The sequence below is a fragment of the Petromyzon marinus genome, chromosome 1 (assembly GCF_048934315.1).
Source record: "Petromyzon marinus isolate PM22_M1 ecotype Great Lakes invasive population chromosome 1, UKy_Petmar_22M1.pri1.0, whole genome shotgun sequence".
In the NCBI taxonomy this organism is placed as follows: Eukaryota; Metazoa; Chordata; class Hyperoartia; order Petromyzontiformes; family Petromyzontidae; genus Petromyzon; species Petromyzon marinus.
In genome coordinates this window covers 27,261,332-27,274,674 of record NC_133667.1, presented here as the reverse complement: position 1 = coordinate 27,274,674, position 13,343 = coordinate 27,261,332, and the positions used below count along the sequence as shown (strand labels likewise).

The 13,343-nt window shown below is 40.6% G+C and overlaps 1 protein-coding gene across 8 annotated transcripts; it reads left to right on the top strand.

The window, feature by feature from the left end:
- Nucleotides 1–2,339: 2,339 nt before the first annotated feature.
- LOC116939099 (uncharacterized) lies at nucleotides 2,340–12,892 on the top strand. Of its 8 annotated transcripts, none has more exons than XM_032947063.2 (14): nucleotides 2,340–2,370; nucleotides 2,868–2,945; nucleotides 5,341–6,224; nucleotides 6,417–6,476; nucleotides 6,592–6,644; nucleotides 6,855–6,999; nucleotides 7,695–7,899; nucleotides 8,084–8,297; nucleotides 8,440–8,668; nucleotides 9,588–9,702; nucleotides 9,800–9,923; nucleotides 10,979–11,090; nucleotides 11,418–11,530; nucleotides 11,781–12,892. In XM_032947063.2, exons 1-14 carry the CDS (start codon nucleotides 2,355–2,357, stop codon nucleotides 11,854–11,856), a joined length of 2,424 nt encoding a protein of 807 aa, XP_032802954.2. In that variant the 5' UTR covers nucleotides 2,340–2,354; the 3' UTR covers nucleotides 11,857–12,892. The 8 variants fall into 8 exon arrangements, with proteins under 8 accessions (XP_032802954.2, XP_032802962.2, XP_032802992.2 ...); XM_032947071.2 differs by having other exon boundaries at nucleotides 2,345–2,370; nucleotides 2,868–2,941; XM_032947141.2 differs by lacking the exon at nucleotides 2,340–2,370 and adding an exon at nucleotides 2,731–2,750 and having other exon boundaries at nucleotides 2,868–2,941.
- The last annotated feature ends 451 nt before the right edge of the window (nucleotides 12,893–13,343 follow it).

Here is a 13,343-nt window from a genome sequence, read left to right as displayed (position 1 = left end):
GTTGGTGATCGATACTAATGACAAAGGGAACATGCATGAAATATTCAACCACGGAGATAAAACGATAAAATCAGCTCATGTGCAAGTGCAAAATGGATTCTTGCATTGCAAGACCGTGATAGATGATGGCTTTGGGAGGCCTTTATCTAGCAATCTAATGATCATGACAGGTGATGATCATCTTCAAGATTCTTTGTATGAATGATATGACACAACTCCATTCTTGCTGGTGATGAATATGCCATTGCTTTTAAAGTGATTAATATTTGTATAGGTACAGTACTGAGTATATCAACAGGAGCTGTCCAGGGCTGAGCTCCTGAACCCCCCCCCCCATCCCCTCCTTCCGTTGTTCAGGTGGGTAGTGGGTTCCAGGGGTTGGGGCACCCCGTAAACGAATGAATCCCTATAGGTTTGTATACACCGTGGTAAGCGCATTGCAATAAAATCCAGTAATGCAATGAACACATGCAAAATTAATTATGTATTAATATTATTTTGGTAAAAATCGATGTTGATAACATATTGGCATACTGAATATTGCCACCAGATGCACGAATTGCAAGTGCCATTTATTATTTTGTGGCCATGATGGTAGACATCTCAATCTTGTGTTTAGCACCACTGTCTTATGTTGAATTTTGACATAATGCATTTTTAAAAGCCCATTTGTGAGTATCCTAATGCAACACAGACATAAAAGTATGCTAATTTAACAATGGCAATATAATAAAGATAAAACATATAACTCGTTATTAAAACTGATGAGTGTACATTCCTACTAGTAACACGATGCATTATCCTGGAGTTTTATTACATTTCTTTTATTACGTTTCTTCCTCATTAGAAATATTTGAGAAAACATCCGTTTTGACAATTCTCTGAGGTTTTACCGATCATTTGACAATGCAGCACACTTAATTTGAAGTGATATCATCACTGTGCAAAGGCAACTTGTAACACAGGATTACAAGTACACAGCTACAACAATAATAATAATGTACACTCGTTGTGGTATTACTATGTTGCCCTTAACTCCGGAGCATGTCTGCAGATATTTTATCCGCATCCCATCCAATATCTTCACCGTGGGGGTTGTTCCTCATGTACTTCTCCACGCGTTCATGGACTACATTAATCTTGATTTGAAGCTTTCGTAACTGCAGGAATCCATACTCTTTGGTTCTTTCGGTAAAGTCACGTAGTTAGAAATAAGATAAAAACAAATCACGACGTTTCGATTGCAACACAAGCAATCATCATCATGTGGGAAAACCACAGCAATATTTTTGTTTAACCTCTATAACCTCTTACTACGGCATCTCTCTCCCACTTCAGCAAAAAAAAATATTGCTGTGGTTTTCCCACCTGATGATGATTGCTCGTGTTGCAATCGAAACGTCGTGATTTGTTTTTATTGTATTCCTAACTACGTTACTTTACCGAAAGAACCAAAGAGTATGGATTATATTATTTTTCTGCCCTTGCCTGCAGTTTAATATCCTCTTCGTTAGTTGTGGCTGATGAAGATGCAGAACAACGACTGAAATTTTCACATTCAGGTGGTCAAGCCCAGACGACCGGGTCAGCAGCAGCGAAGTTTGTCGCGCTGATGTCTCCTTCGGATTTGTGGATCGGGGCATTGCGTCGTTATCGTTTCTTGCACGGTCTCTGTTCTGGATGACCACAGTCGCACCACTACTGGAGAATTGTATTGATTTATTTTTATTTTACATTTGTGCACCAGGTATGGGGCCGTCCATAAATGAGGTCACGTGATTTTGGACGATTTTTGACCCCCCCCCCCTTCGTCACACGGAGTCACAAAAAGTCAGACCCCCCCCTAAAATATGACGTCACAAAGCTCTGCCCCCCCCCCAAACCATATTTCCATTTTGAAAATAAAACTTGCTTCAAATCGCTTTAAACTAATGTAATTGTAGTGCGTATTTAATGTGGCGCTGCACTCTGATGTTGTAGGAGAAAACATTAATTAAAAAGTCAATTTAATTAAGTAGAACGTGTTGTCTTTATTTATTTAAAGTTGCGCATTTTGATGTGACGTCACATTTCTCAACCCCCTTCTCCCCCCCTCGTCACACATCGTCACAAATGTCTGACCCCTCCCCCTAGGTGCGTGACGTCATTTATGGACGGCCCCTATCCGCATCTACTGCCATGGTTTTTGCGCAACTGCGGTTTCAGGGTGGACCATGAGCTTTGTGGAAGATCAAACCAATTGGATCTTCTTATTAAACAGAACTCCCGTGTACAGAATGTAAAGGTGACGTCGTGGGAGAAACGTCGACGCGTTAAAATAAAGTTCATTTCTACATACGGTAGTTTCTTCTGCAATGCTACTTAAATGGGGTAGGGTATGCATATCAATGGTTCACCTGTGTATTTCGGCTGTAATCTATGCTCGAGCACCACCCAGTGACAGCATTTGCATTGGGCTCATTTGAATTGAGAATCGTTGCCATTCGCCAACGGTGTGTGTCTTAAGATTACAAAAACAACACACACACACAAAGCAGCCAACACATACTTACAAATAAACTCGAACGTCCATAACCAACGCTGAAATATCTATTAAAAAAATAACTCAACAGGACCTGAGAATAATCAAGTTTTAGCTGGCACTCATTCTCGCTGCGGACGGATATCGCGTGCGCGCACGTGCGCGTGTGTGTGATGAAGCTGTAGCTCCGTCTGGCGGAGGGATTGGGCTTTAAAGGGCTCCGGTGCAGGTTGGAGGGGAGCACGACGCAGTTGGTCGAACTCGCTGGCGCGCGGCGTCAATTTGAATCTTTTTTTTAACAAACGTTTCTTTTAGCTTTATAACTATTGTACCCGTTCGTTTTCAGGCGCAGTTCATCGTCGAGCGGGTCCTCCTCTCTCATCGCCGCGGCTGCGCCTGCAACGCGTTGCTGCCGTCGCGGTCTGTACGTGGAGCGAGGCGCCGCGCGTACAGTGCGCGTACAGTGCGGCAGTCGTTCGCGCGGGTTATGTTGCACGCTGTCAAGTGATGCGGTAAAGCTCTGGGTTTGTATAAAACAATTGCATTACCAAAGATCGGTAAGGGGGGGGGGGGTACGTTCTCGCATCGTGTTCGCTGCGCTCGGATTGCATTAAGCGTACGCGACCGTGCTGGAGAAGTGTAAAATGTTACGTTGGGTTACGTGGTCGTAGCCCCCGGGGCCGATAAAACGAGTACCATATTGTGGGAAGTCGACAACAGCTGTCGTGGGTAAGCTGGTCCCACCTCCCCGTCATAAGAATGTAGAATTTCCATCATTGGCAGGATATCCGAAAATGAAATGAGCACCAGCCCTTTGCTGGGTGTTAGTAGGAAGACACTTTTTTTTTTACAACTGCAGTGGTTTAATACAAATCGTTGCTTTCCTGCCAGTTTTGATCCGTTCATACGAAGCTTCACCCTGCGAAATAATTTTTGTTCATAGCAACAACGCTTCAGTATGTGTTAGATGAGCATCGGCTTGTTCAAAGTAAATATCTGATTGGATTAACACTTCGCAGTACAGTACACCTTATTTTATTTCAATAAGGATGTGTTGTGGGAAACTGCCCAATTGCCCTGGAGCTTCAGTTGTGGAATACAAGGTACAATAAAAAAGCGTTTACTGCTGTCAATAAAAATGTCTTAAGTGTCTTAAAAATGTGATATCCACAGGCTATCAACAACGCTTCAGTACGAACAAACATAGTAAAGCCAATTCATTCCAAATCCCTTGATAATTAGTACCTTGTGCAAGCGTCTTTTGCATTGTCATGCGACTTACATTTGTAGGGTTTGACAACAAATATGCAAGGTACAAGTGTAATTTTTGACGAACTATTTTTAGCCAAGTGCATTCAGAGACATGTGAGCAACTTCAAAATAAAAACATTTTTTTTATTTTTGAGTGTAGGGTGTTTGGGTCTCTTACTGACAGGACATTGCCGAAAGTATTCGTTTAAGATACCATACAGGTATATTTTTATACCGTCATATCAAAGGCTATGGTGGAAAGTGTATACTATTCAGTGTTTCTGAATCACTGATAAAGCAATCCCTTTAATAAAGTTATACATTGGTTGTGTTCAAGAGTAAAGTGCTAGTTTATTGCGGTAACTGCAGCCCAGTGTCGTCAAAAGGAGCAAAGTGCATTTGGCTATAAAACTTTACATGGCACTAAAGTAGGCGAATGTTCGAGTGTAGCCCAGTCAAAGGGCAGTGGTGTGTCATTCTGATTCATTCGATGTTTGTAGCAAATGAAGGCCATTGAGAATCTTTTTTTTTACGGAGACCAGGGCGTTCAATGTGTGTATGCACGTTGAACTTCTTTTGCACCGCACGTAACCAACCACGCCAATCGGAGTTGAAGATGGATTTGACACCATATCTGAAATCTTATTTTTTACATTTAGGATTTTGGAAATTACACTAGCACATAATGGGCACCTCTTTTGGATTGGTTAATTGTATAATTTTTACATCTGACAGCACCGTTAATTCCCATAAAAATATCAGGCCGCAATGGGCATCGATGAGCCCTTTCAAATGTCGAGATTCAGGTCATCCATCTCATTCATTACTGCTGTAGCCTTCCAGACAAACCAGTTTGTTATTCAGGTTCCCTTACAATATTAGATGGCTCGTATGGACTCGCAAAAGGAAATGTTGAAAACGTACACAATTGCCCACCATTTCCCAAGCTGGTAACACCCCTCTGTGCGGTTGAGACCATTTAACCTTTCAATTGAATAATTTCCCGTTTGTTGTACACAAATGGAATGATGGAATTTAAGGAAGAAAATACAGTGGTGCAAATTTTAATCATTTATTTTGAAGTTTTGGCTTAAATGTACAATACAGTGGCTTTAGGTTTTGCAGTTTTTGAACATTGGAATCGAGTGCCACCTGTTTATTTTCCTCCCGATGTTGAAATTGAGTAATTTAATGGCAATTCATTGAAAGTTAGAGCTGTTAAAGGTTTTTTTTTTTAATATATACAATGCAATTTGAAAAATGCTTCCATATTTGTGATTTCGTGGTTTCAAGTACACTACTGCATTTGGAATACAAAACTTTATTAATGCTCGATTTAAAGCTTTCGTGACTGCACGGATTCATCTTCTTTGGTTCTTTCGGTAAAGTCGTGAGAATATTGTGTTATTTTATCAATTTATTATTTTATTCTCATTCTACGTGACTTTACCGAAAGAACCAAAGAATATTTATTCATGCTCTTTAAGCATTTCCTTGATGTGGCTTTAAAAACGATTGACCTTCAAAATTAGACTTAATTTCACTATCAATTTTGTTTGTATTGTCAGGCACCATGGATCAGCAAACAGATGAATGTGTAGCAGAGGGAGCTGGTGCAATGGCGAGTTCTACAACAAATGTTGGAGATACGGCAACTAAGCAACACACTTCTGGCTCCATTGCCCAAGCAGCTAAACCCCAGGCTCCAAGCAATAACACAAGGCCCCTGTGCAGGATTTATTCCCATGGCCGTGTCTGTTATTATGGAAATCAATGCAAATTTCTTCACCAGCGTGCCAAGCCACAGGAAGATCCCAGCAATGGAAGTGAATGCCAGCAATCGCCGGTTAGCGGCACAGGCTCTGGAGGACAGAATAAGGGTTCTCAGAAGTCCACAGAGGAGGTGCGTGCGGTAAGGGAGGAGCAGGCCCCGACCAAAAATTTGAAAACTGGGTCAAGTGGCAAAACACAATTGAAGCAAAAAAAAACAAATCGTCTTTGCAAGTACTACCTCGCTGGCTTCTGTGCCTTGGAAAAGCGATGCAGATTCTTGCACCCAAAAACAGGTCTACCTCCAGTCGACGACAATGACACAAGCCACACAACTGCACATGAAACGCCTCCAGCAGCCCCAGATATATTGGTCAACACGAGTGAAGGAAACGGTGTTAAATCTTCCAGAAACACTGGTGAGGATATAGAACCCTCAAATGTTGCCTTAGCCGAAGGCCAAAACACACAAGCCACCAGGTCTGTAGCAGTGAGGCCCGCCATTGTGAGAGAGGAGGTCAAACTAAGCGAGCTGACTGATGAGATGGCCACGGAGCTGAGGGAGACGGAGATCGCACAGCTGAAGAAGCGCTTTCCAAGTGAAAAGCTGATCGTGCAGGAGAGTGAAGATGGGAAGCTAACATACTACCGCTTCACTGTTAATCCTACTGATCCAGACTGGGTACTGCTTTATCTTTTTATTTGTCCTTTTATTGCACGTGTATTACCACCATAATTATTATTCCTGTATGAATTAAATTAGTGGCTAAAATCAATTCTGCAGAATTATTTGTCAAATTAGTATCTACGGGTTGAATTGTCAAATAAGCAAATCTAGTGATTGACCTTGTTTTATGTTTTATTTACTTTACAGCCATTTGATCTACGTGATTTGGAAGTCATGGTCAGTTTTCCTGACAGCTACCCCAGAGAGGTGAGATAACGTACGGTTGTGAATGTATAGCCTCGTTTTATTTTAATGCATCAACATATATGCAAGCTGTAGATTGCATAACTAATTATCTAAAATATGACTTTTTTGTTTGTAGATTCTGAATATTGATATTCCGGCAGACCAAGATTTACCAACAACAATGGGAAGGTGTGTTTTTACAATGTCACCAAATTAATTAATGTGTAAAAATTAAGTGCTGTGAATTTGTTTTCTTGACACTTTATTGCCCAATAGGATGTCAAAATTTCAAAATATTTGTACAGACTTCTGGACAGGGCCTCAAGTAAATTAGTGTATTTTTTATATCCATTTGCAATGTCAGTTAATGGTATAAAAATTGTCACTCTTATGTTCTAGGCATGTGCTTAGGACATCCCAGGAGTGGTTGCAAGCCAAGCAAGCAACCAACCAGTTGCTGGGCAAGGTGGAACTCTTGTTCCGACCATACCTTCGTTGGCTGGACCGAAATATGGAGAGGCTCTTCACTGAGGGAGCACGGCTGGTGAGCCCTGACACATAGTCAGGAAATAATAGTGCAGCATAGGGGTTTGAGAACCTGTCTGTGCACACCTTTGTATGTATGTTGAACCTCATTCACACGCTACATAGCCAACCATGCTGATTTCAGGTGCGGATAACACCTTTGCGTGTTTATCTCCTTGTACGACTGGGTTTTTTTATGGTACTACAGTTTCTTGTCACAATTATGCATTACAAAGGAATTGGGCAAACATCTAAAATGTAGGATCCTGTATTGAGGCTGTTCTTGGTAAATAAATGCGTCCAAATATAGCATTTTAATTTAGCTATATCTACTTGGGCAAGATCATGATAAATACCCAGACAAGGATCTATTTAATTAGTGTAATATAAAGTACCATTTGGTCCACCATCCAAAATACCTTCCAAGCATAAATGTAATTTTATGTTTTGCAATGAAACTGACCCTTGTTCTTTTCAATTACACATTCTATTACTGTTCTTCAAGGCAGCACTTAATTTTTCTGAACCTGTGTGTGCAGTTAAAGTTACATCGTATAATTGACTACAAATGTAGATTTATTCACTGCAGTTAATACACTTTTGTAGATTGATTTTGACATGGCAGTATTTTTTAATCACTTGATTTTTGGCCAGAAACTGTCTTCTCATATGTATAAATTTTAGTTTTGTCCTGTTTGTTTGTTTTCTTGACAGCTAAAACGAGAAGTGGAGGCAGAACGGGCAGGGATGCAGTTGATCCCTTTTCACCATCTTAGGCCTGCTGCTGAATCAGAACTTGGCACTAGCCCAGATACTGGGGAGAGGCATCCGCCAAACGCACTTAAAACTCAAGGAGATGAAGGTGGTTCAAGCAGTGACCACTCTTGTGCAGACGAATCGGATAGTGCAGAAGACAGTGGTAAGATTATATTATGTATATATGTTTGTTGAACTTCGTTCACACCATACGTATCCAATTGTGCTAATCAGAGGTTTGGGGAAGGACAACAAACATTAAGTTCTTATATAAATTATGTTTAATTGCTTAATTCCATAAATCTTCCGCAATTACTGCTGAATATTGACGTGATTTTATTTCTCAGATAGTGACGAGCCAGATGGGAAAAATGATGGAGGAATTGAGCAGCATGTGGAAGGCGATCAGCCCGAAGGTGTCGAAGCGAGCGAGCCAAACGTCCATTGTGATATTGACACACCCCGACGCGGCACTGAGGTGAAGCTCATCAACCTGAAGCTCGGTGAAGAGACTGCAACTTTGGTGGCCCAGAAAATCACCGTCTCCCTGCAGTGCACCCGGTTTGTATTGACTGCTGAAAGAGAATATTCATTTGTAGTAGGCAACAATTACAATTAATTGCAGGCACTCTGAAACATATCAACGTTGACCATTTATGGAAGAAAATTGACACCTTTAAAATCACTCCTTTCCTTTGCCCAGGTGTAAGACTACGGAGGAACTGGTGTTGACGAACAAGCACGTATACGTGTTGTCGTGCCAGAAGTGCAGTTCCGACATGACGGCAGCTCTGCGCCTGTGCATGATGCACCATCACTCGGCCGTGCTGGGATTCATGGATGTGAATGGCTGCGCCCCCTTTGACCTCATCTTGCAGGACTCCCGATTTTTGCTCGCATGCATGAACTGCTCCGAGCAGCAGCCTTTAGAGGTGAGCCCATGTGCATGATCCCTTCAAATGGGCATGTATGTGTGCAACTCTTTTATCTATCCATGGCTCGATGAGAGCTTTTCCAGGTTGTGTGATATGTAAGGGCGTTTTCTTTACCACGCTGGTCAGTGGGTGATCGTGAAGACGTTGGAGCCTAGTTGCATACAACAAGGCTTTTTTCTCTACTGACATCGTAGCCCCGCAGTAGCAGCCTGCATCATGCCATAGTGGTTACCAAATCAAGCACTAAACATACATAACTTCCGAGGTCCAGTGGGCACATTCTGTGTGATTGGCTACAAACTTCAAAATGGACGTTTCCTATAATTAGGCAGCCATGCAGGGTGGCCTGAAGTATTGCTGCCATTACAGTAACTTAGAATTCTCAATGGATTAATTATCCCAGTTGGAATGTTTGATTCATGAGCAGTTTAACATATTCACAAGTTGTTGGCTAGGGCAGCGCGTGTATCTTTAACACACCCAGTGTTCACCAGTGTTTGCATTCCTAAATTGTGCATCGCATGCACTGTGTGATATTTAACATGACATGTTGTTTACTGTTCCCTCCTACCTTTCCCAAGTATGTTATTGGAATTTCTTTAAGGTAGTTAGTGCCAAACATTTGCTTTATCAAGGGGTATAACCATAGCCGAAATGGTGCCGAGATGAACTCAAGTAAATTTGGAGGCCACCACGTGACAAGAACAGCGAAGGATATAGGAAGCCCTTCCAGAAAATGGTGGGGAGAGAGACCTCTGCCCAGACTGACAGTAACATAACCATATTATTAGCAACTGGTTGGTGTCAAGTTTAGAAAGTGGTTCTCACAAATTAAATAATTATTTCACACAAGCAAAGTTGCGTGCGTCATCTTTCTGTAATTAATGCTATACCAACGTCTGTATTATTTTAACAGGGATTGATGTATGGGCTCAACAAGGAAGTTAATTGCCAGAGCTGCCACAAAAAACTATCGGTGTTTATTGAAACAACTCGTTTTCATGCACTTCAACCATCTCTGCAAGATGAAGGTTAAGATGTACTACGAATGCACGCACACGCTCCTGTTTTTTCTTTCTTCAGTTTTATACACATACTCAGATGTGTGTGTGTGTGTCATTAATGCAGGCAATCAGATTGTTGTTAATTTGAAGAAAAAGAAACTGGCCAAAGACCCTGCAATTCAGCCAGGAAAGCCTTTACCAGAGTTTGGGGCCTGCAAACACTTCAAGAAGAGTTCTAGATGGCTACGGTAAAATGCAATTAATTATCTTCTAGACATTGTACGAGAATATTTGTGTTTGTAGTTACTTCCCTGCATTGGAGATGGACCATCGCAGTAATTAAGATACTTAATTTCTGTCAGCTGTAATTGACTTGTCACGTAATCTGCAATTCGTATACTCTGCACATATTGTCAAAATTATAGCTTTGTGTACAAATGTATCATTGCAGTGCTGATAATTGTCATTCCTTTGCCCATTTGCGAAATGCACATTGATTCGTGGGCCAGTATAGTACATGCAACCGACCATCGCTGAAGGCAACACTTTATAATTAGTGGGTATTGTAGGTATGCTAACATGTGCTTTATGTAGTGGCTCATACATCTATTCAAAGCCAAAAAGTTTTATAAAATTACGAGAACCCCCCACAGTGCATCATATAGGGAAAAAATATCTCGGAAAGTATGTTAAAGTTAGGGTGGAGCGGTAGAGCAGTGGTGAGCCTGCTCAATGCACCTGGCAAGTGGAGTTACATTTCTAACCACCGTTAACATTCTGGCTTTGACATACCTAAAGGACACTTGTACCATTTACTGCATTAGAACATCAACAGGCCGATGCGCATATCTCTGCAATAAATAGAACATTAAAGACAAGCCGTAGTTCGATTTTGGCCATGCAGCCCAAACTGTCGACCATAAAGTAAACCACTGTCGTCTGCTCCTTCAATGGAGGAATAACAAAACTACACCAACTCTTCATTGAATCCCCCACGTGGCTAGTACACCACAAGAGTAGCATGATTGAAAGTGGTTTTGGCCCCCCTCCAGGTTCACAAACCTCGCACTGATGAACATGGTGAAGTGTGGTCAAAAAGCTTGACGAAGGGATGTACATTATTATAAAAGCTAACATTTTTGTACGTGTTTACTAAAAAAAATATAAACCAGCCACTACCCCCAAGTGATCAAAATATTAATTCATAATTGGTCCATATGGCAGTATTTTCACAACCATGGTTTCATGTTAAAAGGTGTACGTGTTGTTTGTCCCATTTGAAACTGCAATACTTTCACCCCAGGTTCCCGTGCTGTGGACGAGCCTACCCTTGTGATCTTTGCCACAATGAGGACCAGACTCATCAGATGGAATTTGCCACTCGCATGATCTGCGGATTCTGCGCTCATGAGCAGGTGCAGTGTGTGCAAACCCACCATTTGTAGCCTTTCCAAATCGTGCCTTGTTTACACATGGTTATAATCGCTTAAGTAGACATTGTATCTCTTGGGTTCTCAATCTTCTGAAAAGGAATTAAAAATTACACTTTGGAGGTACACAAGTGCTATATTAAAAGTAATTTGTTTCATCCAATTACTTTTTGGGACTGAGCGTTATTTTTTTTATTTTTTTGGACTGAGCTGCTGTATTTTTTAATATATTGGCAATGAGGAATCCGAACTCTGCGGTAATGTTGTAGTGCTTTAAATAAATTTATTTTTCTCTTCTATGTGTTTTGGCAGCCGTACACAAATAACAGACCATGCTCTGCATGTGCATCGGCGCTGACGAAGAACAGCAAGTCGCACCACTGGGAGGGTGGGCAAGGATGCAGGAACAAAGTCAACATGTCCAGGTAATTTTCTATGCTAGCCAAAATGACCCACTATGTCTACCAATATATGATTACTTACTGGAAATTTAGCTTGAATGGCTTGAAATGAAAAAGTATACAGCCTCTTTTTTTATTATGCATGGCAGTCTGTTGGCCCAGATTTAATTTAAATTACTTAACGAATCTGCAGTATGGCCAATGAATCATTGCAATGTACACGTGTTGTCACGAACCATATGTTTGTGAAAATATGTTCATGTTTTTTTTACAGGAAGGACAAACAGAAGTATGCCAGCACCAATAAAACAATTTCACGGAAGTCGCATGCTGAGAAAAGCATCAAATAACAAAGCATTTTTGATGTTGATGTATGGTTGCCTATTATGGCTTGTTATGGATTAAAATTAAAATGTTAAGGTTTTAATTGAGAATGAAATTGGCTTGTGTAATTAAGTGTATCTCAATAGTATGCTTATGAGTTGACTAAACAGCATGGGCAACATCCATAAATAATATATTTTGTTAGTAATCCTGTGTACCACATGGATGGTAAATAGAACATTTTGATCATAGGATCTTACTCTCACCAATTGTGCTTCAGTCATTTTTACAAATTACGCACTTAAGCTAAACATGCAAGTTCAGATTTTTGTGTTTTATGCACGTTATGCTTATGCAACTGTAATATACTGCGAGCTATGGTCGACCTTTTATCAGTCCACTGCTTAAAGAAAGTCTCCCCACACTTGGTCACAGGCTTTTGAACCATACTTCACCCAATGCAGGTTGGTTGAAGGGGTGGGGGGGAGGAGTCTCAGGATCGGTGCAGATATCAGATATCATTCGACATTGATAATTGTAGGCATGGCCAGGAATCGAACTTTGGTCCGCAGGGTCATAGTGCGGTGCACACCATTGCGCCACCTCTGTATTTTAGGTATACTCGGGCTTATTGTCTTTTTTGACATTTAACTTGCACATTAGTGCGTGCTTTAAATCTATATAAAGGTGAACCCTCAATGGAATGTTTTTAAGAGTAACCATGAAAGTTGAATGTTACATGTAGTAAAATACTAATTGGAGAATACTGGGTTTTTTTATGGAACTTTCAAAATTGAATGTTAAAAATGGAAATGCACGAGCCAGGAATATAATAACGAGTCTTAACGATTATATTTATAACGAGCACTGGTGTCTTGATGTGAAAACAATAGTTTTGAATTTTGATGGGGAAATAACGTCAATTTCCATCGCGTTTGAAAATGTAATTCTGATTTAATATGCGCTTACACAATTCCTATATACAAATTAAAAGTTAACTTAAAATGCTTTAATTACATGCTCAGCATGTACATTGAAATAAAATGCATACCTCATTAACAATAGTTTTTTTTCTTTCAATAATACTAAACCCACAAGAAAATTACACGAATGTGCACCCATAAATCATCAACTTGCTGTACTGTCTTCTGAAGGCTACCCTCGCGCTACAGTTTGTGTTATGTGCACCATTCGGTATTAACCAACACCACCTCGATGTGAGCGCATTGTTAGTTCGGTTGCATTAGTGGCCTGTCTGTAATGGATTTTTATGCAGCTGAAATATAAAGTACAGAACCCCCAAAGAGGACGTACAAATTGTAGATTGAGTGACGAGAGCTCGTTGGATAGGAACTAGATGGATTGTTTCATTGCGATGAGAGGACTATGACTGAAGTCCTTCAACAATGAAAATGTATATTACATTTATTGAACAAAAGGGTTTTTTTGGGTTTGATCGGGTACATAGAAATGTCGTTATTTACCCGATTAACTCAAACTTCATTATGGATAA